We start from the raw sequence: 19,213 nt of genomic DNA on the forward strand, positions 1-19,213 counted from the left end.
TATCGCTCTCACTAGAGTAGAATCCATATTTAATCCCCAGGATAATGTCTGGGCGAACATTACAAGTGGCTAATTTTGAACCTTAGCTTGCCACCAATCTCATGTGTACTGGCAGGACAAGACAGCGGTATTGCTAACCCGAGGAAAGGAGAATCGCCTTCCAGCCAGCCGGCTCCTGCGCAGTAACAGAACGTACCTGCAGAGAGCCCTCCAGTCGAGAGTTTCCAAGGACTTTATAAATGAGTATATGACAAGAAAAAAAAACCCAACCTGCTCTGATGTGGGCAAGGATAATCTAATCGGGCCTGAGAGCACGGAAATCAATATAGCCGTTTTTTAAATTTAGTAAACCTGCAGGAGTTAACCAAAAATCACACGCTCCAGGATGTCTCTCTCCACAAACGTGCAGGCAGCTCGAGTGTACACACTCAGCTGATATTTCATTAAGCCCTTGTTTAACTTCAAATGAGATTTAAACAAACCTTTAGCCCTTACAGTGTAACAGCATTCATACTTCATCTGGAACCTGATAGTAAGGTATCAAAGGGTTAATTAACATGTATGCAGCGCGTGGATTAGGCAATATTAAATGGAAATCTGCGAACGGACAAGTGTCACTGAGTGCAATGGAAATAAATTGGGCGTCTCCTTCCACCCTTCAACTTTCTCTCCCTAGATTTGCTCAGAGCTCTCTGTGCTGCTTGTTCAGTAATTTCACGGTACGCTGCTTGACAATGTAAGCATGGAGGCTCAATCTAAAACCGCACTTCCCAAATGTCACTTGTTTGTGAACACATGGCTGAACCCAAAATTGCTTTTAATATTACAGTGGTGCCTGCTGGCACTGCTGTAGTTAAGGGTCTGTCGGAATTTCCATGATAAACCCCATTTTCTGGGGTGGAACACCATGACCATTTGCTACAGATAAACCTGGTACACAAGGTCACAGCAGATTTTAAAATTTTCAGGCTAAGTTTGCTTGGCTATTTTTGAGTTTAAGACACACAACAATGATTTGAGACCTCTGACGGTTCTAGGTTTCTCTTACCATCCCTTCAAGCCCAGAACAAACTCAAATGTACAACTCCCACTCCACCCGGCCCTGGAGCCTCGATTGCTGCCACAGGGTCTGCTCCACAGCCTTGACGGGGTATGGAGAGGTTACAGACACCAACGTAGGGTTCACTGCTTGAGTACTGGTGGGGGACAGAGTCCTCCAAATACAGAAGTTCTTAGCATGAGGATTTTTCTGTTATGAGAATCATTTCAGTTGCCATTACTAGCAATTTAGAGGTGTTACCCCACCGGCACAGTCAGTTCATGCATTTCATATTTCATGGCACTGCCACTACCGTGCCTAACAGAAAGCGCTTTTCCACCACTATAGTTACAGAAATGAAATAATAAAATCTATTTGCTTATTTTAGAAAGGGAGAGAGCCGAGATCCCAAACTTGTTGCCTAATGGCAGACTCTTTGAAACTACGGGATGAGTATTACTGAAAAAAACAAACAAGACGGAAACTTCAGCTTTCAGGAATCTCAAGGGCTGAGCCTGCTTTCTGTGGGATGAAGGTCTCGGACATGGAGGATGGTCCCATCAGATAGGTGCCTGCCAGCAGTTGCTATGGGGGGGGATACTGGATACCAAAGAGGGGAAAAAGCAGGGAAAAACGTCCTGTCAGGTGACAACCATCTTCCTTTCCTAGCTGGGTTAATGATGTTCAATTATTAAATAGGAAACACAGGACGCAACAGCGTGGGGGTTTCTTGTGACTCTACAAGACCCCTTGAGGCCTGCAGGGCCAGGAACAGCACTACCCTCCGGAAGCACGCAAGTGTGACTCACGTTACTCACCAAGCAGCCACTCGGGCTGATTAACACACAACATCGATCGCTACCAAATATAGTTCTGTACAGAAAGTAGCAGCTTGGCTCAGAAATGCCCAAAGGCATTGCAGCAAGAAGGTGGAGGGTTAAAAAGGGCGCTGTCAAGGACCCCAGGATCCCAATGCTGAGAACAGAATGATGCCATTCAGTAATCATCTACCTTTTACTAGTCTCAGAATATAAACCTTTGTAAAGCAAAAATGGACATCATCGCACTGTTCCACAGACTGAGACACCGCTGTACTTGCAGTCCGTTTTGAACTGCTGGTTTTGTCCAGAACAAAGCATTAGGATGCATTACAAAAGTTACAGAGTCAAGCTGAGTTGACAGAAGAAAAAAAATAAGTGAAGGAGATGTTATAAATGCTATTCTAGAGTGAAAACTAAGGCTCCCTTTCTGGAAAGGAACATCTGAGGGCATTTTAAACTGCTACCCCACTGTAATCGCTTCTCCTTTCCCCAAAGACTTGTGTGGAACTGAACTCTAATTTAAAAATTCACAGATCCTATTGGATCAGTTATGCTGATCAGTTATACTTCACACTGAAAACCAAGAGAACACCGTACGCACGCTGCCATGAAAACCATCACTGACTTCAGAACTGCCAAAAGTAACAAAACACACAAGAAATTTGGGGTGATGAGAAATTGCCACACAAAGCCATTCCAGCACGACTCTCCTCTTTAGACTTAACCGAGAGCTTCTGTACAGTGCATAGAGAAATTCAGATATTTTCAGAAGGGTTGTCACCACAGCCTTATTAAAGCTTAAAATTATTTCCAGCTTATTCCTTCCCCTGCAATGTGTAGCTAATGAACCATATTTAGTTACATCAGTCACCATATTCACCGTGAAACGCAGTTTAGATGCATCAGAAAACGAATCCTAACTTACTAGTCTCAAAACAACCTCTTCACAAGGTGCATGCAACACCTAGCATGCGAGAAAGTGTACCCTCAAAACGACACAAATTATCAGCAGGCACAAAACAGCAACAAGAGCACATGGTCAAAACAACGGCGCTTCCCATTTTGTTCTTAAGGGTAAGTCTCCCGCTCTCATTCCTCTCTGTTCCATGAGCTAGTGGTTTTACGCAACCCTTCACCCAAACAGACACTTACTTGGGTCGCCATTTTTCCATAGTCAATCCATCGTAAAGTGGCAAAATTGGTAGATTCCGCACAGTTGAAGCCATGATTGAAGCCAGCATGGTAACCATAAGGAAATGTAATCATAAACTCGCCAGCTTCCTGGGTGATCTGAAAAACAAAAATAAAAGATACCCCGCAGATCAGTTAATATAGCAGCTTGAGACGAGAGACCTACGAAAAACAATATTCACTGGTTAAACCTCTCTTTCAGCTGGAGGGTAGGCAGAATAGTCACTGCCTACTCTTGGCTAAACCTAGCACAATTTCTGGCTAACTGCAGAAGTACTCACTAATTTCTATTAAGGCAAGACGACAGTACACTGGATGGAAGGGGTCACGAGATCTAAACTATTGAGACTCACAGGCTCCAGCTACAAACAAGGTCTTGGGCTGCAGCATTCCAAAAGATCAGCAGATCTTTAGATGGTGACCACTTAAGCTTGTGGAAAGTCCACATCTACACTCTCACCACCACGTTAGTGGAGCCAAGAAAACTGGATTTCCCTCCCAAAAGGCACACTGCATTGCAGGGTCCTACTGCAGTACACGCTACCTTTCACTGTATTTATTTCCCCACTCACGTTACTCCTAACGTGTTCACCTATAAGTCAAACAACCTAAAAATTACAACCCACCTTTTGTCTAGTTACATAAAATTAAAACAACAATAGGCATTATAGACATAATTAATATAAGGTTTAAAAACTCTGCAGATTACAGCTGTAAACAGAGGCCAATCAACTTGCAATGCTTCTAGAAAATCCTCTTTTTAACTCATATGCAGAGAAGACATTGGGAGAAAAAGGAATTTAATTCTTAGAGCACGGACAGATCATAAGAGCAACCGGCAGCGATGCAGCGCACTTGGAGCAACCCTGCCAGTCGAGCTCTCCGGCTTAGCAAGCACACGACAGCACCTCCGCATTAGGGAAGAGGCAAAATTTGACCTTCCTTGTCTTTCCAGCCCAGAAGTGCTGACAGACCTTTCACAGCAGTCGCCCGACAAGCAACTCCATTTGGATTCCTGCCACCAGCAGTAACTCACCGCACAGCGGCTCGGAGCCTGCAGAGGTTTCGGAGAACTTACACTTCCAAAGGCAAGGATGGGGCCAAAGAGAAAACGTAAACGGGCAGAAGTCAAAACATTTACCCATGTGGCTGGACCAACACCTTCACTCGCTAATGGTATTAACGTTAGCAGAATGAATAAAAAAAAGATAAAATAAAAACGGATTCTGGTAATACAAGAAGCTTCTGCAGCATTTCGGGAGGAGAGGTGATGAAGTCCGGTCTGCACCCAGCTTCGCGGGCATCCTCCCATCCAGCCGCCTCCATAAATCAAAGCAGAGTGGTAGACTGCTAACTTCAGAAGACAGAAAGATTATGTTTCTGTCAGGAAATCTACATCCTGGTGTCTTCATTTCAAGCCCACAGTGTATGTCCTCCATGTCACTGCTGTCAACATTATCCCTACAATAAATTAGAAAGCACTCCAGATGATGGATAGGCCATGCAGAAAAGTAATAACTATTGAAGGAAAGCCAGCACAAACTGCCACTCATGGAGAAAGCCCTAAATTTACTGACTTCTGCAAGCTCTTGAAGAATAAATGGAGAAATCAATAGGAGATTACAGAAATACACATTTTTAATTATTAAAAAGCCCTAGTATTGATCGGTTTCTTTTTTTCCAGAAGTAAATACCATTATAGAGATTTATAAATGTGTGCCTATTCACTTCACTGAAATCTGCCAAGAATTTAGATGAAGGGATCCTATCTCTGTTTCTAAGGAAAAATGGCACATGTTCACTGCTTCTGAATAATAGCGATGCTCCTTCAGAAGTTACTATTTCAGGACAGGAGGTATTCAGTATAGGCTGCTCAGATAGTGAGGTCTCCCCCTCCTTTGTACGTTCTAGAACATCCTTCCAGCGAGTGCACAGAGCAGAGAGAAGCTAGCATAAAAAACACACTTCCCACACACACTCTATAAACCAGGATTAGGAATTATATTTAAGTAATATGTTAATAATCCCTCTTCCTTTAAAAAAGAAAGGGTTTTTTTGAGAGTAATATTGTCCTTTATGCGTATAATGGTATATCCTATTTTTTTGTTATAAATAGGGAGACAAAAATCAGATTCTTAGCATATATTTCTACATATACTCAGTATGAAGGAGACGCCAGACATCAATCTGCCAAAATCCTTCATGTCACAAACCAAAAGATGCACAGTGGGACGCCTAGTTAAGCAGGTAAAGACTTTTTACCAAGCGATAAACTACAAACTCCCTTATTTTAACCATTTTGTATCCCATCCTTATCACCGCCCAGCTCAGTAAAGCTGACTTGGGATAAGGTTGGATGGGAAGTTTTCCTCTACTGCCTTTTTACAAACTCTTCTGCTCCTCTTGCTCGGTTATTGATCAGAAATCACTTTGCATATAATTACTAGTCAATGCCACTTTCCTCAAGCAGATGGAAAAGCAAACACACTGCAATGTACTATTCTAAAGGAAAATAATACCCGCCTACAACCTTAAAACATTCCAAGCCCTGTAGGAATTTCCTTCGCTTCCTGACCTCCGGCAGACCCAAGAGCACTGCCCCAAGATGCTGCCTGAATGAAAAGGCAGAAATTAGCTCCTATTTCCTATTCTCCTCCATTCTGCAGGATGACTGGATGGCACCAGAGGATCGCACAGCAAACTTCACCTAGAAAGGCTACTGTGCCCCAATAGGTACTTTTAAAATTATCATTTTCAGCTTCTTCTTTCAATAAGCAGCGCATGCTTTTTGGGCTCCATTCAGCCAATCATTGTACCACTTCTGGTTTCTGGTCAAAACAGCTTCCTAAGAAAAACACCACAAGAAGCAGCAAGGCACAGCGTTCAATTGATACTGAAGCAGAAAGCAGAAATCCTTAAACTTTACAGTTTAGGGCAATAAATAAAGATAAGGTCAGACAGGTTGTTCAGGAGCTTGCACTAGCTACAGATTTCATACCCTCTCCTGAATACGGTCGGGATAGAGAAGGTCTTTTATCCTCTATCAAAAGTCACTTCACAGAGGGGCATCTATGCATTAAACTGAGATGCCTCCCATATTCCGATCCACACATCCACTCCCCTGAAATCTGTAAAGCAAAAATCCTTACCAAAAAAATCAGATCCCACAATTAGATACTTTCATTATTATTTTCAACCCTGTGTAGCAGGTACCAGTGTTTTCACACTTGGGAATCAGGTTCCACAGATAGAATTACAAGAAAAATGGTTTGTTGCACTCTCTGAACAATTTAGTATCAACTCTCATGCACAAACTAGGCCAGGTCTAGTCGCTGATGTTGAACCACCAGCATCGCCTTGCTTCATGCAAGTCTCCCCTGCACCGACAGCAAGCTCATCCGACAAGCCAGATGATCACACTTCAAATTTCATTCATCATAGCTTCCCACTAGGAAAAATGAAACAGTCTCTGGAGCAGTAAATTGAATGAATTCATAGTTTTTATGCTATAAAAGAGCCAAGATCTTTTACTTCCATCTCAAAGAATCACCAGGCTCCCCAGATAGGTGCTATACTTTGTCTCAGGTGGACTAACTCTAGCAAAACCATGCTTAAAAAGACGTGATCAGAACTCGAGGTTCTTGGTTAGAAAAAGATGGCCATAGTATATATCTACAGCTGACGATGCAAAGGGGATGAGGCAGGATGAAATCAGCTTGAATCAGGCATTCTTTGCCACTTTCCACTGGAGCTAAGAGTCCTGGTGTCCCCAACTCCATTCCTCTCCCCACACCCAGAGGCAGGAAGGCTCTGTGTGCCGCTAACACACACCAGCATGGTTGGTTGACTGATTCTGCACAGATCCTAAATCCGTGTTAAGCATGCTTGGCTGAGGAGATTTACTTCTTGCCAGAAGCCTTTAAGAACAAGCATATTAAAACGATCATACCAAATAAACATGACCCCTCATTTCAAACAAGAGGGCTTAAGAGATTCATGGATCCTTACAGGCTCAGCGTAGAACGGACGCTTACACAACAGAACCAGCGCGCCTGTCTCCAGGTTTTGGTTCACACTGGATCCAGGAGAAAAACGTCTGTGTTCGAGAATTACAAATGAGTTCTGCTGCCTATTGACAAGCCATAGCATCTGTATTGCAGTTTGCCCCTCTCTAGCTGGAGAGGCTCCCTAACTGACAAAGTTAGTTCTAGTGAAAGCTTTTAGGAAGGGAAGCACTTCACAGAACGTGTCTTCGCCAAACCACAAATCCTCATTTACAGGTAGCCACCTGGTTTCAACCGATAGGACACATTTAGCATAACAATGCGTCCAGAAATTAAACAAACTGCTCCCCAGCGGTTTGCAATGAATTGTTTCCTTAAAAGATGGGTTCTGTGCTTGGTGCCCCTCAACAACTTGCCAGTGTCTGGAGCACATCCTTTGTACGTACCCGGTCAAAAGGGATGCCATACTTCTTCAAGATTGAGGGTGAAATGAGGGTCATCTTATGACGGAGGAAAGCATCACATCCCTGAGAGCTTCCTGGAAAAAATCCTGTAGGGACATTAAAAAGAGAAATATTACTATAGGAATATTATATCCAATCATTATTTAAGTAGAGACAAGCTGACAAAACTAAAACCTATCTCAATACTTTATATAGATCAAAACAATAAGCATACTGAACAGTCAGTAATTAGCACATCCTTCATTGTTTAAAATACCACATGAATTTTGTGACAAAAACTTGCCTGTTGAGGCACGTAAGTCTAAATTCCATTCCAGCTGAGAGCTAGCATCTAAGTCTTCTACATCTGGGAATAAGCAACTTGGTCAAAGTCTCAGTAAAACCCCAGCAAATTCAGAAGCAGAAGCTGGCTGTCTCAGGTTTTGGCCAATACCCTAAACCCTGAGCCACCCTTGTTCTGAAGAAGGACAAGGAAATAGTAACAAGAACACACCGTCTACTTCAAACACTGCTCTGTCCTTTTTGACACCTTCTCTGACGGGCAGGTATATTATTCCTGGGAAAGTAACACAACTCCTAAGATTCCAGACAGATCCGCCCTACATACCACCCCCAAAGGAAAAAAAATAAGCATGGAGGTGTTAACATTCAGCCAAAAGAAAGAGTGGGAAACAAAACACATCCGTCACAAGGCAGTGGAAGGAGGGACTCTCATTCACTGGCCGCAGTGCTCGCTACTGACTCTGGCTCAGACAGCATCTCAACACCACGAAGCGTTAAGTTCTACCACAGCTACAAGATCCACACTGAGCTATTAAATCACAACTGATGAAAAATACTAAAATTGTGGTTAAAAACTGAACGTACTCCTTGAACTCAGCACTTTGCTCCCAGAAACGTCGCTAAACCAATGTAACACCATTTTGCTCAAGACCATGTGTTCCACTCCAACCGGGTGATTCGGTAACAAATTATGTGTTTATAGGGATTAAAAACATCACCATTTAGGAAAATAAATAACCCGAGCCCTGGAAACAAAACTAATTGATGAGACATAATGGAAGGGGTTTCAGAAAGCGAAGAGGATTACTGGATTCCAGGTTTTCTTATATTTTTGTACTAAAAGCATTTCAATTAAAATTATGACTGTCTGCTACCCAGTCTGTCGTCCCTCTCCGCAGTTCCTCTTTTTAATGCACAGTTTAAGTGGCTCTCATTAAAGCTACTAATACAGAAGCACATTTTAAGTGATTAGCACCAATAACATGGCAACACATTAACATTCCCTCCATGGGCTCCACAGCTCTCCCAGCGAGCCCATTTGCAACTCAGCTATTCATTTTCCATATTAATTGCACGCTCATTTCGCCATAGTAAACTTCTTCCCAGTATAGACCACTGAGGCATGGGACGGGGAGAGTGCCCAGGTGGTAACACTGGATCATTCCAGTTTCAAAACATTCCCCATCCCAACTTCCAACAGCTTCTAAGCAACAGAAAGCTAAAATAAAGATGCGATCATTGATAATCTGCTTCTGGTTTACACACTGCCAGCCACCGATATGCCTCAGAAATCGATCATCAATAAAAATAAGATACAAACTTGGTATCACTTATGGCAGACTTTGGCGTGGCATTTCAGCTGCTACAGAACACCGGTCATCTGACTTTTCACGATGAAAAAGTAACTTTTATAAAACCTGGCAAACGACTAAACTCAGCTATAGCTTAGAAATGCAACATTTCTGAGCCGCAATTTGCAATGTTATTTGCATTTAGGGATCACGGCTCTCACTGCACAGGCAAACAACGCTACCATGTCCTCGGACACTTACACCCACTTCTTCCACATTTCTCTTACACAACCAGTTGCTCCCTTCAACGCCCTCCCCTCTTTTCTTCAAGTATGAAACTGTCAATAGAATGTCAGACTCGGCAAGAAATGTTACTATGAATTTACCTACTTTCTGGAAACACAGTACCAGAACTTCTTTTATTTTGCATCAGAACACAGTCTTCCAGATTTTCCTGCCTGCTTCTGCTGCACTTACTTCAACAGCAGATTTAAGTCATTGAAATATGCCTCACTGAAGATGAAACACGTAGATTCTGAGCTAATTATTCTGGGACAGGAGGTTTTTTTTTAGCTAAGCAGCACCTAGAACATTTGCAACTGAACGAAAATAGCAACAAAAACCAAACACAACACCAACAACTTAAAAAAAAAAAATCTACTTCTGCAGTCAGCCATCTTCCCTGAAGCTCCCAGCGTTACCAACTGGAAACCAGCAGCCGTGCCAAGGACAGGGCGCGGATGCCTGCGCTGGCTGCTCGTGCCGGGGTGGGCGGCCGCTTTCTGGGCGACCTTGGCAGGCGTCAGGCAAGAACTCGGACACAAGGTTTTCAGCAGCTGAGGCTGGCACTTTGCAAGGCCAAAAATGTACAGACAGCCTGGCGAGGTGGAAGTTCACCACACCTCAAGCCAGTCCACCTCTTTTCTGGGTTTTTTGGGGGGGTTTTATTTTGGCTTTTTTTGTGGGGTTTTTTGTTTGTTTGTTTTGTTGTTGTTGTTTTGGTCTTAAGATGGCTTTTAGTGCACTGTCAAGCTGAAGGAGGATGAGGCTGGAATAAAAGGAAAGCCACCAAATACAGTGCGTGTTGTTACAGAGCGAAAGGAGAAGTCTGCTAGCGATTCTCCATGAATGCTGTTGCTGAATTTGTAAGCACTTTTCTACTTAAGACTTCAAGTAATCAATGCTGATCCTATACCTGTAACATTTATAGTGTAGGAAGAAAGCATAGTTCCTAACACCCTTATTCGTGGCAGAACATGCGTCTGAGGGTATCGGGCAGACCCCCACGCTGCCCTCCACACAGCTGGAGCCAGCAGTTCTCACCTCACCGTGACAAACCGCATATTACCCACACATGATGGGTCTCTTATGAAACCCACTTCCCAGACCTGGAAGCATCTGGTCTCCATGCCTCAAAATTCAAGGGTTTTTTCCATCAGTTTTAGTTCAGGCCATGGTGTGTCAGAAGACCGGGGCTGCGAGCACACAGTTGCACGAGTAGCAAGACTCACTGACGGGCTTTCTGGCTCTCAAGCTGTTATACCAATGCAGCAAGTTCTTCGAGCAGCTCTTGCAAGATTAAATTACAGCAGCCAGCTCAATGGCAATTCTTCACCAATCTGTTTAGAAATCAAGGGTAGGATCCTCCTGCGGGATGGTTCAGCTCTCACTGCGAACACACCCAGGGGTCTTTCCAAACACAGGAGGAAGCGAAGCTTACCTTTCGCCAGGCGTTCCAATCTCTTGCCATGTTCTGGAGGTATGGCATACCTAGGAGAAAGTTAACATAGAAGAAAAGAAAATAAATCACTCCATCATGCAAAAACAGTGAAAGAAAAAGGAGGCTAGAAACAACTACAGTAATGGCTTGTAGCTCAGCACACTTACAATTAACATCTGGAAATACAACCAGAATTTTAGAAGTCTGGAAGGTATCAGTGACACATAATTACAATACATGAAGAAAGCCAGTATTTTATTAAAAGTCCTTAGACATGTTATATGACATGTGTTGTTTTCCTACAATTTTTTTTTTAAACAGTATCACAGGACTTCACAAGGTAGAAGGAGAACAAAGAAGGCAAAGTGATGATACAGCACTGGAAAAAACAGAAATAAATCAGTCTACGGAACTGCAGGCCTGTTTTCTGTTGAAAAGGTATCTGCAAAACAAAACCGCGAGGCTGTGCTAAACATTAACACGCAAGAAATTATGGATGTGCTGAGAAGGTGTGAAGGAGGGACTGTGCATATTGGCATATCTACAGCAAACAAAGATAATTTTTCCAAAGTAAACCCTGGGCAAATCTTTTTTGTTTTATTCAAAAGAAGTAAATATTCTTCATAACAGCAGAAGTAGTCAGCCCTTATACCTATGCTGGATTGTAGCATCTGATGTGAAATAACAGAATTAAACTATTTAATAATTTTCCTGATGAGGTGTGTCAAGAAGCAGGGTTTTCTGAGGAAATCACCACTAAAGGGTACACGGAGCAACTTCTACACTTTTTAAAGACAGCTGTGTATGATCAGGGGTAAAGAGAGCGCAAAAGAATTTGATTGAAAAGGGTTTCCCCCCCCCAAGTGCAAAGTTTTGAACATAATTCTGGAAAAACACAATTGCCTGAAGTCGCACACAAGCCCAACTGCGACAGGCTCCCGCGGCCGTCAGCAAAGCGCAGCGGAGCGCTGCTTCTAGAACAGTTTCGCCATCTGAAGAGACAATACCCTGGGCTGCAGAAAACCAGAGGCCGCTGATTTCTACCACCTTCCCCTGAGCTCACCCGCGTGCGCAGCCACTGACGGCCGCATACGCGCTCAGTCCGCTTCAGGAAGATAAGAACAAGAAACTTCTGTTTTCTTACAGGCAACTTGGGACACCTCAATGTGCTTTAATGCAATGCAGACTTAGAAACCACTTGGAAAAACATTGCAGAAAAGCTTCTAATAGTTGCAGAAACAGTGCTCTGTGTGATATTTAAAAAAAAAAAAAAATTAGGAAAGCTTCAAATGGTTGGTTTTCTTCCCCAAAAGCTGTTAGTTACCTTACTGCGCTGAAGTTGCACCACCTCAGTATTCACACAGCAAAAATCAGGCAAAGAAGATTTTGTGTTGAGGTTGCAACGAGGTAACTAAATACCATGATACACTTAACCATGTTTAACCTGACACACACAGTAATGTCCATGGCATTTTGTAAATTACTGTTTACATACTGCATCAAATTAAATGTGGCTCTCACACCATTTTTTGTAAGAGACTTCTGAAAATTCACATTTCTGAGAATGACATTTATTGCCAGCGATAACTTTTGTTCAATGTCAATAATAAAAAATGCATTATTTTTGTTATTTCCAATAAAGATGTCAAAACCATCACGTTTCGTTGCAAGAGGCTGCAAACAGGATATTGTAGCAGGCAACGGCATGATCTCAACCACAGAAAGCAGTATTGCTCTGCTTACGATAGGATCTCTCAAAATACACCCGATTTTAGAGGACTTTCAGCCAGTCCCCTTTGCTCCACTTCTCAATTTTGAAGTCTAAAGTTTATCTACAATGTAAGGAGAAACAGATAGAAGTCATAACCCATATTGCTTTCGCACAAAACCAGAATTTACCTGTTGTGGTCTGGCAGTTAGACAAGATAACCATGGACAGAAATCATACATAGGGAGCTTCAAGATTTAGACATTAAGCCGATTTAAACCGCTGGCTTCAAAAAAAAGAAAAATCTAAGGGAAAACACTCTGTAGGACCTAATCTCATAAAGTAACAAATATAGGAATGGGCTCCCAACATGCTCTGACCAAAGTTTGACAGGGCCTTAAATTGCACAATTATCAAACAATTCAATTTCATTTCTCTGGGACAAAGCTAGCAGCTTTCACTTTACAAAGACCATTCATCACTTACATAAATGTGATAAAACTAATCCCGATCCAAAGCTCCTTTGCGGGATTAATGTCCCTTAAAACAGGGAAATGAGACATTCCATTCCTTCTGGGAAAAATGCTGAAGGATTGGGAAAGAACTAATTTATGGCTACAAGGCTGCCGATGATTAATGTAATATCCCCAGCCTACAATGCAACCTTCACTTAATTAGTGCCTGTAATTGGGAGTTGTAAAGATAAGATTAATTGAATCTTGAGGATGTTAAAAGTTTAATACATTGGAACATGGTTATTGTGTTATCTGAAACTGCAGCCTGCAAAAAGCCAGCCTGAGCTTTGGAGAACGGTCCACGGAGAGACAAAGAAACAGGACTTGCTTGGATAGCAACCAGCAACAGAGGAGCAATTTCCAGCTTATAAAAAAGAACTATATGTAATAATACACAAATCAGAATACCCCACCACAGAGCAGCCTCTTGGTAACAGCTGACTCCAATTTTAGAAATTAACTTTTTTGTTTGGGCCAGTCTTTAAAGGAAGCAGAGCCTACACATCCTTCTACATTTCTTCTCAGGAATTCACAAAATTAACTGTAGAAGAGAATTAGAAGTAGGTCAGATTGTGCTTGAAGTGAAACCTGACTGATTTACATAAAGATAGGCAACAAAGAAAGAATTTGGGCTGCTATTTAAAACCAGTAAGAGCAACAGAAGGCTTCTGCAAGTATGGCAGAGACTGAGCCAGCCAGCTCAATCTAGACACAAACTGATTGATGACAAGGTAGAATAACAATGGAGGTGACACGGAAAGATTAGAAATTGCTGCAATCAAAGCAGTACTGTTATTGAGCGTATAAATACCCACGAAGGGCTGGCTGTTGCGTACGACCTCACAGTACCATTCTCCTGCTTTTGCCACGAAAAACAGGCAGGCACTTGCTGGGGACAAAAATCCCTGACAGAGGGAACGGACAAAACGCCGTCACTCAGTACGATGTGTCACCACCCCTCCCGCACCCACAGGCTGCAGCTCAGATCCACAGCAAAACATCTCTAATTCCAGAGACAGCCGACAAGATTATGCATGGCAAAGCATATCCAGTAATTTCCTTCTCTATATGCGTGACTTCGAGTACTTTAAGATTTTTTTTTTCCCCACCAAATAGTACGGTTATTTTCCTTTAGTACCCCAGCCCAAATACTAAAGGTAGTAGGTTTTCTCTAGAAAAATATTTAAAAACCCCACCTTATCAAAACTTCAAAAACAAAAAAAAAACCTCACAAAAAAAATCCAACCAAAAAAACCACCCTGCATGTAAAACTACTTCCCTGCCCCTTTCAGACCACAGCACAGATGCATTCCACAAACACCACGACAGAGAAGAAAAAACCCTCAAAATGAGCAAAATACCACTTTTACACCAACTGGCCCAAGACGTACCCAGGAACGGGGCTGTGTTGAGACCACCAGACTGGGAACTGCCCGACGCTTCGCCCCTGTCGACAGACGCAGTTTCGTGACAGCCCTCTGCCCGGGCAAGCCCGAGCGACGCACGGAGCAGGACTAACCTCGATCCACCCCGAGCAGAGCCCTCCTCTGAACCTCAGCGACATGGAGCAAGGGTTTTCCATTGCCCCAGACAACCTAAACTGCTGTGGTGGTGGCAGCATTAGTATTTTAACAGCCCTTCTTACAAACCATCTTTTTATAGACTACTTCTGCTTCAGAGATAATGCAACAGACGACTCCACAGTGCCAAAAATGCTGACCTTGAGCCACTGCTTCCAGTGCAGAATCTGGCCCTTCTGGTGCAACCTGGTTCCCCAATAAAAGCCAAGTCTACGTAAATAGTGCTACACCAGCAACTCTCTTAAGATATATCAAAGTTCCAAGCAGCTGGGTGTGCAAACAAACCAAGGGACTAATGCCTTCAGCACGTACTTCCAAGGATCAGCCTTGCAGTGGCTGCCCAAGACAAAGGGCCAAGCTTAACCTCAAAACCTGACACTCAGCAATTTGTCGGATTACAGCATGAATAACGTCTTTGACTGCTTTGCCAGGGAACACACGATTTACAGAACGGCAAAAAAATATCTCAAGATAAAAAAAGTTATAGCTATACGACTCAAAAGTCATCTTACCCCGGAGTCAACAATCTGAAAGTAATATACTGAGCCTTCCAAATTACCTTTTTCTACTCTTTCTACCAAAACAAACGCAGGTTCCTGAAACGGATCAAGTATCACTTCTACAAATACAGAACTTACTGTTCTACCTCAAAGACTTTCAGCTTCCAAACTTTTTTCACGAAACCCAATTCCGGTATTTCTGGTCTCTACCTCCATGTAATTTTCTGCATTCTTGAATACCCTTCCCAACCGATTCTGATAGTAATTACCAGACATCAGGGTCACAGGTCCAGCAGGTATTTGCCCCAGAGCTGCAAATGTGTCAGACAATAATATCCCTACTCTGGTAGTCTGCTTTTGTTAACACAAGTTTAACTGGAAGGTCCCCTTTTTATCCTTAACAGAAAAGAAAGATCCTTCCTATTTGCCATAAAGGATGTCATTAATAGTGTAATTTTCTTGGTGTTTTGTTTATTCCCCTGGAATGGCTTGATGGATGCAGATAATTATCCGACTATAAAAGCCAGCAAATGTGCTATTTTCTATCGCTCTAAATCATCAAACAAATAAAGTGTGAAACAGCATTTTTGAATACAATTTTCCCCTCTAATGGCTTAGAATTATTATCAGGAACAATGAAAATAAATAAGCAAATGTCTTCTGAGTTAAGAATTAAATGAGTGTGTCAGTAAAAAAGAGCAGACAGACCATCCTGGGATACGAGGACCAGTTTAGAAGCCATTAAGCGATGACATAATGGGGAATTCACTGCAGCAGCGACAGTTTCCAGCATCAGGTGCTCTTCAGGGACTTTCCAGCCAGCTCAGATTCTGTCCTCACCACTGCTTCTTCAAAGGGGGTGGAATTCAATTTTGTCTTCTTCTTGGCCACTGAAAGCTATTAAAACTTTATCCGTAACAGCAGCAATCCTCTGCTGGTTTCTCTCCATTTCAGAGCGGTTCTCCCCTGGAGCCATCACGAGCTCTGGCAGAGGACCAGACCAGCCTGACCCTTAGCTCAACCTGCCCCCAGAACTTCCAAGACCTTTTCTTGCTACAGTTGTCGCACCCGCACTCTCACGAGTTTCTGATAGTTGCAACACCTTGCCTCCCCACCTCACTACACGTCAGCCTCTCCTCACACCAACACAGAGCAATTAAGCAGTGATTAGGTTACTAAATCTCACGCACCTACTCTCTGGTAGAGACTGGGCACCACGGGCAGGAGGAGGTTCAACCGCAAGGCTTTGGAAATGTCACTTCAGTCCGATTCATGGGAGAAGGTAAGAAAGTTAATTTCACAGTGTCTGCACAAGGTCTGGCCAAACAGGCCCCACACAGTTTAACACGCTATAATTAGTGAAATAAGGAACGGAAACAAAGAGAACAGCACATTTAAAATGCCTAAGACCATGTGTCAAGCTGGGGGTCATTTATCTGTCTTCAAAGCAGATTTAGTTGTGCCAAGAATATTGACCCTTTGAAGATTCAAATGCCAACCTACTCTCAGTCATGACAGGCAGAATAAAAAGCTATTATTTCAATCTCTGTGAGACAAAGTGCGTCCATAAATGCATAATCTGAACCCTGACCTCCAACATCTTTAGCCCCCATGACGGCAGCAATGCCTCCAAAGAAAACCTCTTAGTCTATCAAGAATATTTATCACTCAATAGAAGCCATTAAGAACTACCACTACAGACAGGGTAGTCCCTCATTTGCACAGTTCATATCTGACTTCGAAGGCCTAATTCTTCTTCAAGGTAAAGTATTTATAATACTACATCTCCTAGCAGTGTCAAATCAAAAGCTCAGAGCAACAAGAGTTGTTTAGTCATTTTTTCCACACTATTTTTAAGCTGTTTTACAGCCTGTATGGAAAAAAAAGACCATTTCAACAAGTAGAATGGATTGGTCCTTTGTCAATAGCGCTGTCATCTCACCCCGTTTCATGGTCAGCTCTCTTTTCCTCACCTTTACTTTCCTCCATCTTTAATGGCCTTTCTTCCCTCTCTCCCTCCCAGTTTGTTAACAGAAATCAGCTCCCTTTCTTCTTCTCCTCATCAGCATCTGAGGTTACCCCGCAGTATCCAGTTTCCCTTCTCAAGATCACTGTGTGGAAGGAAAATCTCCGGCCTCCCTCATCTGTCCCCTTCTATTGTGGCTCCTTTAAATCAAGAATGCAAACACCGTGCTCTGGAGATAAGATTGCACACGGATCAGAGAGCTCCTTGTTCCTAGGAAAGAACCTTTATCAAGTGTATGCAGTTTTATCTTTAATGGATCATTTTACAGGACAATAGATGATGGAATTCAGTATCTTTAAACAGCAGTGTCAATGATTTCAAATAATGACATTTTTATTGAAACACACATAGGGAGAAAGATAAACACAGAGGCTGGTGAGTATCTGCTCAAAAAGCCATAATAAGGAGTAAATAGGTAATGACAGAACAAGATTACAACCACACAAACACACCAAATCAACCCGTCTTCTAAAGCTTGGAGAAAAATGAGCTCTGCAGACAGCTGCTCAAACACAATCCTCTGGGAAGCAGCACAGGAAGAAAATCGGGACAAAACCTGCTCAGAAAGGGCCTGGGTAACAGCAAGCATTCTCAGCACTTGCGCCGCAGAGCCTATTTCACTCAACAAAATCTCTTTTCCATGTACGTAGCTGCCTAATTATCAGCCCCATTGCCAAGCACAATGTGGAGAAATGGCAGGCAATTTTGCTGCTAAGAAAGCAGTAAGCAGGATGAGAGGCTTCCTCCTACCCTTAAGACACTAAAGTTTGTGCAATTGCAAACTCTCAATCTGATTTCCAGTAACGCCGGGCAGAACATCTCGGGTCACTCTGGAGTTGGGATCCAATCCTTACGGATCGACTGTCGAAGACCGGAGTCAAACCTAACTTGTCAATCACAGGCTGCTAAAAGACTCTTCAGCCCTTCAAGTTGCCTTGAGCTTGAAAAGTATTGGAGAGGCACTAGTTTCAAGCAGTGGCACAAGACAGCAGCTTTTTAAAATTCTGATTTTAACACAACCTGAATTTTCAAGCAGTACACCTGAATTCATAACTACAAGATTTGCACAAAACAGCTAAGCAATTAGCTACTCTCTCATTGTTTCACCAACCTAAAACAGTGAGTACAAAAAGGAGATTTTTCCAGAACTCAAATGCAATTTTTAAATACTATTTTAAAACAGAGAGTTTAATATGAACAGCCATCTGCTCTTGGAAAGACTACCAATGTACCAGTCCAGTAAGCTTCATCGCAACAAATGCCAGGCACAAAGCACAAAATTACAAATCGCATTGGAGTGACTCTCCTTCCACACATACAAAATAAACCCACAGTCTGCTTCTGCATGCAGTGAATGAGCAGTATGAAGGGGATATTTTACTAAAAAAAGGTGTTTTGGGAAAAACATTATGAAATCACTTCTTCATTCAGTTTGGCCAAGAAGATAATTAGTACACAATTCAACAGAGATGAATGACTACAATATCCATCCCCTTGCCATTCTCCATTATTTGTTTTGAGGAACCTGTTCACATCAGATTTGTTTCCCAAAATTGGTAAACAGATTATTAATTACCATTTGTTTTTTGCAGTGGATATTGTACAAATATAAAGAAAAGTGAAGATTACGCTTCAAAGAGCTTACATTCTCAAAAAAACCCTCAATGGAACTCAAGAAACAAGGAGGAAAACAGATAACCAGGGGAGATAACAGATGTTCCTACCTTGTACCAACTGACCTGGGAGAGCTGCCTCCGTTACTGGGCACAGGCACGCGCCCACTCCTGCTCTTGGAAAAAAATACGGATAATTGCCTACAGCAGAACAAAGGAAATCTGCTCACTAGTAAGGAAAGATATCTTTGGATTAGGAAAGCCCTTGTGCTCGAGGCACAATGCCTCTACACACACACTCTTTTCTTCTTTGAGGAAAAAAGAATACCAAAGATTTAATGCTTGTCATCCATCAGATTGAGTTGTTTCAGACTACAGCTACTACTTTGAAGCTAGCGCCTATGCTCTTGTCAGCATCAAAGCTAGAAGTGCTATAGCTAAGATTTGATAAAGATCAA

At 42.5% G+C, this 19,213-nt stretch overlaps 1 protein-coding gene across 3 annotated transcripts in view; it reads right to left on the bottom strand.

Annotated features, from left to right (window-relative positions):
• The window catches only part of KDM4B (lysine demethylase 4B), a 98,031-nt gene that overhangs the window by 44,871 nt on the left and 33,947 nt on the right, over positions 1–19,213 (bottom strand). For all 3 annotated transcript variants that reach the window (XM_075444181.1, XM_075444180.1, XM_075444179.1), the window contains exons 6-8: positions 10,814–10,863; positions 7,502–7,605; positions 3,013–3,150 (exon numbers count right to left, since the gene is read on the bottom strand). In XM_075444181.1, coding sequence (XP_075300296.1) covers positions 3,013–3,150; positions 7,502–7,605; positions 10,814–10,863 — 292 coding nt within the window. The remainder of the gene's footprint in view (positions 1–3,012; positions 3,151–7,501; positions 7,606–10,813; positions 10,864–19,213) is intronic.

This window comes from Opisthocomus hoazin, chromosome 27 (genome assembly GCF_030867145.1).
Source record: "Opisthocomus hoazin isolate bOpiHoa1 chromosome 27, bOpiHoa1.hap1, whole genome shotgun sequence".
NCBI classification, from domain to species: domain Eukaryota; kingdom Metazoa; phylum Chordata; class Aves; order Opisthocomiformes; family Opisthocomidae; genus Opisthocomus; species Opisthocomus hoazin.